The sequence below is a fragment of the Vigna radiata genome, chromosome 9 (genome assembly GCF_000741045.1).
Source record: "Vigna radiata var. radiata cultivar VC1973A chromosome 9, Vradiata_ver6, whole genome shotgun sequence".
Taxonomy (NCBI): Eukaryota; Viridiplantae; Streptophyta; class Magnoliopsida; order Fabales; family Fabaceae; genus Vigna; species Vigna radiata.
In genome coordinates, this window is record NC_028359.1 from 14,651,295 (window position 1) to 14,655,377 (window position 4,083).

The following is a 4,083-nucleotide window of genomic DNA, read 5'->3' on the forward strand; positions in this document are numbered from 1 at the left end:
TTTCAGTTGTTGCGTAATTCAATTGTGCACCATTCAGAACTTTACTGGCATAATGAATAACGTGAAAATTCTTGCCACGTCTCTGTCCCAACACAGCCCCTATGGCATAATCACTTGCATCGCACATTAACTCAAAATCTTGAGTCCAGTTTGGTGCGACTACAACAGGGGCTGAGATCAGCTTCTCTTTCAATATTTCAAAAGCTTCTAGACACTCCCCGTCAAACTCAAATGGAGTGTCTTTCACAAGCAAATTGCAAAGGGGTTTAGCAATCTTGGAGAAATCTTTTATAAATCTCCTATAGAATCCAACATGTCCAAAAAGCTTCTTACCCCTTTGACATTTAATGGAGGCGGTAGCTTCTTTATCACATCAACTTTAGCTTGATCCACACCTATTCCCCTGGATGAAATCTTATGTCCTAAAACAATTCCCTCACAAACCATAAAGTGACATTTTTCCTAATTTAGAACAAGGTTCGTGGCAATACATCTTTTCAAGACAACATCCAGGTTCTCTAGGCATAAATCATATGACTTTCCAAAGACTGAGAAATCGTCCATGAATACTTCAATGCAATTCTCTACCAAGTCAGCAAAGATGGCAAGCATGCAACGTTGGAATGTAGCAGGCGCATTACAAAGACCAAAAGGCATCCTTCGATATGCAAACACACCAAAGGGACAAGTGAAAACGGTCTTTTCTTGATCCTCAGGATTCACTACTATTTGATTGTACCCGGAATAGCCATCCAGGAAACAATAGTAGGCTTGTCCTGCTAGCCTTTCAATTATTTGGTCCATAAAAGGGAGAGGAAAATGGTCTTTCCTGGTGGCTTGATTTAACTTTCTGTAATCGATACACATTCTCCATCCTGTGACTGTTCTTGTTGGAATTAATTCATTTTTCTCATTTTGAACAACAGTCATACCTCCCTTCTTTGGAACAACATGCACAGGATTAATCCAAGCACTATCAGATATAGGATATATCATTCCTGCTTCAAGCAATTTTAGCACTTCCTTTCTCACCACCTCTTTCAACGTAGGATTCAACCTCCTCTGTGGTTGTGCTATGGGTTTATAGTCTTGTTCCATCATGATTCTATGCATGCAGTAGGTTGGACTTATACCTTTCAGATCAGAGATTTGCCAACCTATTGCCCTTTTGTTCTCTTTCAAAATTTTTACCAGTTTTTCCTCCTCACTGTTTGATAGAGAATTGCTTATGATCACAGGCTTCTTTGAATTTTCCTCTAGAAACACATACTTGAGATTATCAGGAAGCATTTTCAATTCCTTTTTGTCCTAATCATCCAAGTCAGCCTTTTCCAATTTTTCCACTTTCACCTCAGTGGAATTTTTTTCTTTCAAATTTTCCAGATGTTGTGAAATCTCCTGTACTTTAGATTCTTCTTCATCAGTTAGCTCTTCGCATGCATCAACCAACACACGCTCTAATGGGGATTTCACATACATCTGGCTTCTTACGTTCTCAATCACATCATCCAAAACTTCCACTCTGAAACAGTTTCCTCTATCCCTGGGGTGTTGCATTGCTTCCACAATATTTAAAGTTACAGTCTCATCATGCAACCTCACCTTTAGATGACCGTCATCAACATCAATGATAACTCTAGCAGTTTTCATAAATGGTCTACCCAATATGAGGGGGACTTCAGTATCCTCCTCCATGTCAAGAATAACAAAATCCACTGGAAAAGTGAATTTGTCAACTTTCACCAAAACATCTTCAATAACTCCAAATGGGTACTTTACAGATCTGTCTGCTAGTTGTAGAGTCATCCTTGTTGGTTTTACTTCCATGTCCCTATCTTCTTTAACATAGACAAGGGCATTAAATTAATGCTTGCCCCTAAGTCTATCAATGCTTTTCCAATGGGGAGCTTTCCAATTGCACATGGAATAGTAAAACTTCCAGGGTCTTTGAATTTAGGTGGTAGAAGTTTTTGGATGATGGCACTACAATTCCCTTGCACCTCAATTGTTTCTTCCTCAATATACTTTCTTTTTTTGGTCAACAGATCTTTCATGAATCTAGCATATGAGGGCATCTGTTGAAGTGCTTCTGAAAAGGGAATTGTGATTTTCAGCTTGTTGAAGAGAGCCATAAATTTTGAAAATTGACTTTCCTTATCCTTTCTTGAAAAAGTTTTTGGATAAGGTAAATGAGTCACAACCTGTTTTTCTTTTTGGCTCTCTTCCTCTTCCTTCTTTTTGTCCTCTTCTTCTTCAACGCTCTCTTCCTCCTGTTCTTCCTGATCATCATTTAATTTTTCCTTTATATCATCCTTCTTCACAATTGCGCTTTCTAACACTTTACCACTCCTTGTAGTGATAGCTTTGCAATGCTCTTTTGGATTTGGTTCAGTGTTAGCTCCAAACGTATTCACAGGCTTATCTTCTAATCTCTTTGCCATTTGACCCATTTGAAATTCTAAATTCTTTATAGAAGCATCTGTGCTCTTTTGGGTTGATAAGGTCATCTGCATAAACTGTTGAAGAGTTTCTTCCAGTTTTGAGATCCTATCAGTGGATGGTTGATGAAACTGTGGAGGTGGTGGTCTACTGGAACTAGCNTGACCCATGCTAGGATGAGGTCTCCATCCTTGATTATAATTTCCATAATTTCCNTGACGGCCTTGATTTCCCATATAATTTACCTCTTCCTTTGCATTGGTTAGAATAGCACACTCTCCATTTTGGTGCTCTCCACCACACAGTTCACAACCTTGCACAGTATGTTGGGCCTGTGATACATTTTGGGGTTGCATTTGTGAAACTTTTTTCATCAGAGACTCAAGCTGTTGAGTAATGATTTTGTTTTGGGCGAGTAAGGCATCTTGGGATTGCATCTCAAACATTCCCCTCTTCTGGTTTTGCCCTCTCTCACTGGTAACGTCATTGTCACTAGATGCCATATTTTCAATAATCCGATGAGCTTCATCAGGTGTTTTCAACCTAATGTTCCCTCCTGCTGAGGCATCCAACATCAACTTTGTGTGAGATTTTAATCCACCCAAAAAGAGGTTTAATTGAGTGGGAACGTCAAACCCATGAACGAGAGTCTTTCTAAGCAACCCCTTGAATCTGTCCCATGTCTTGCCCAAAGTCTCATCAGGTTCCTGTTGGAAGGATGATATCTCCTGCTTGCCTTTATTTATTTTTGATTGAGGGAAATATTTTTGTAAAAACTTTGCCACCACGTCATCCCAATCTGTCAGACTTTCCTCTGGAAATGAATTTAACCATTTATTTGCCTCTCCAGCCAGAGAGAAGGGGAACAAACTAAGTCTGATTGCCTCATCTGACACATTTAACATCTTCACAGTATTGCAATATTGATTGAATGTTGTCAGATGATCATAGGGATTTTCGTGTGACAGTCCTGAAAATGGGTTACTTTGAACAAGGTGAATTAATGATGGCCTCATTTCCATGTTAGCTGCAATCACCACAGGTTTGGCTATATTGTTAAAAGATGCAGGTGCAGACACTGATGCAAAATCTGCCAACGTACGCATATCCCTTTGTTCATTGTCCCTATTTCCCTCCATACCTTTGTCCTCTTGATCAGATGAAGAAAGAGTGTTTGAAGTAGCAGATAAGCTAGCTTCTTTTTTTCAGTTTTCTCTTCGACGCCTACTATTATTTCTACGGGCAGTCCTTTCGATCTCAGAATCAAACAATAAATTCTCAGATTTTGTTCTGCTTCTCATGCAGAACAAAAATCTCTACAGATCAACCCACAGAAATAACACAGGAACAGAACAACACAATATATACAGATATACGAAAATTAAAACAATGGATTTACAGATAATGGAACAGAATTGAAATTGATACACAATAAATTGAATAACAAAACAATCAAATTCCCCGGCAACGGCGCCAAAAACTTGATAACTTTTTGGCAAGTATACCAAATCGTTACAAGTAATACAGTGATAAGAAAAGTATCGTTCTCCTCAGGGAATTTGTGTTACGTTATTTAATTTAAGAATTATATCAAGATCAATTCGTGTTGATGAAAGTTGCTTTGATTTTTGCATAAAGAACACA

General features: G+C 38.5%; 1 protein-coding gene across 1 annotated transcript; it reads right to left on the bottom strand.

Annotated features, from left to right (window-relative positions):
• Positions 1-1,817: 1,817 nt before the first annotated feature.
• On the bottom strand, positions 1,818-3,578 carry LOC106773406. Its single transcript, XM_014660102.1, has 3 exons — positions 3,041-3,578; positions 2,259-2,995; positions 1,818-2,159 (listed from the first exon to the last, which is right to left on the bottom strand). Exons 1-3 carry the CDS (start codon positions 3,576-3,578, stop codon positions 1,818-1,820), a joined length of 1,617 nt encoding a protein of 538 aa, XP_014515588.1.
• Positions 3,579-4,083: the final 505 nt, after the last annotated feature.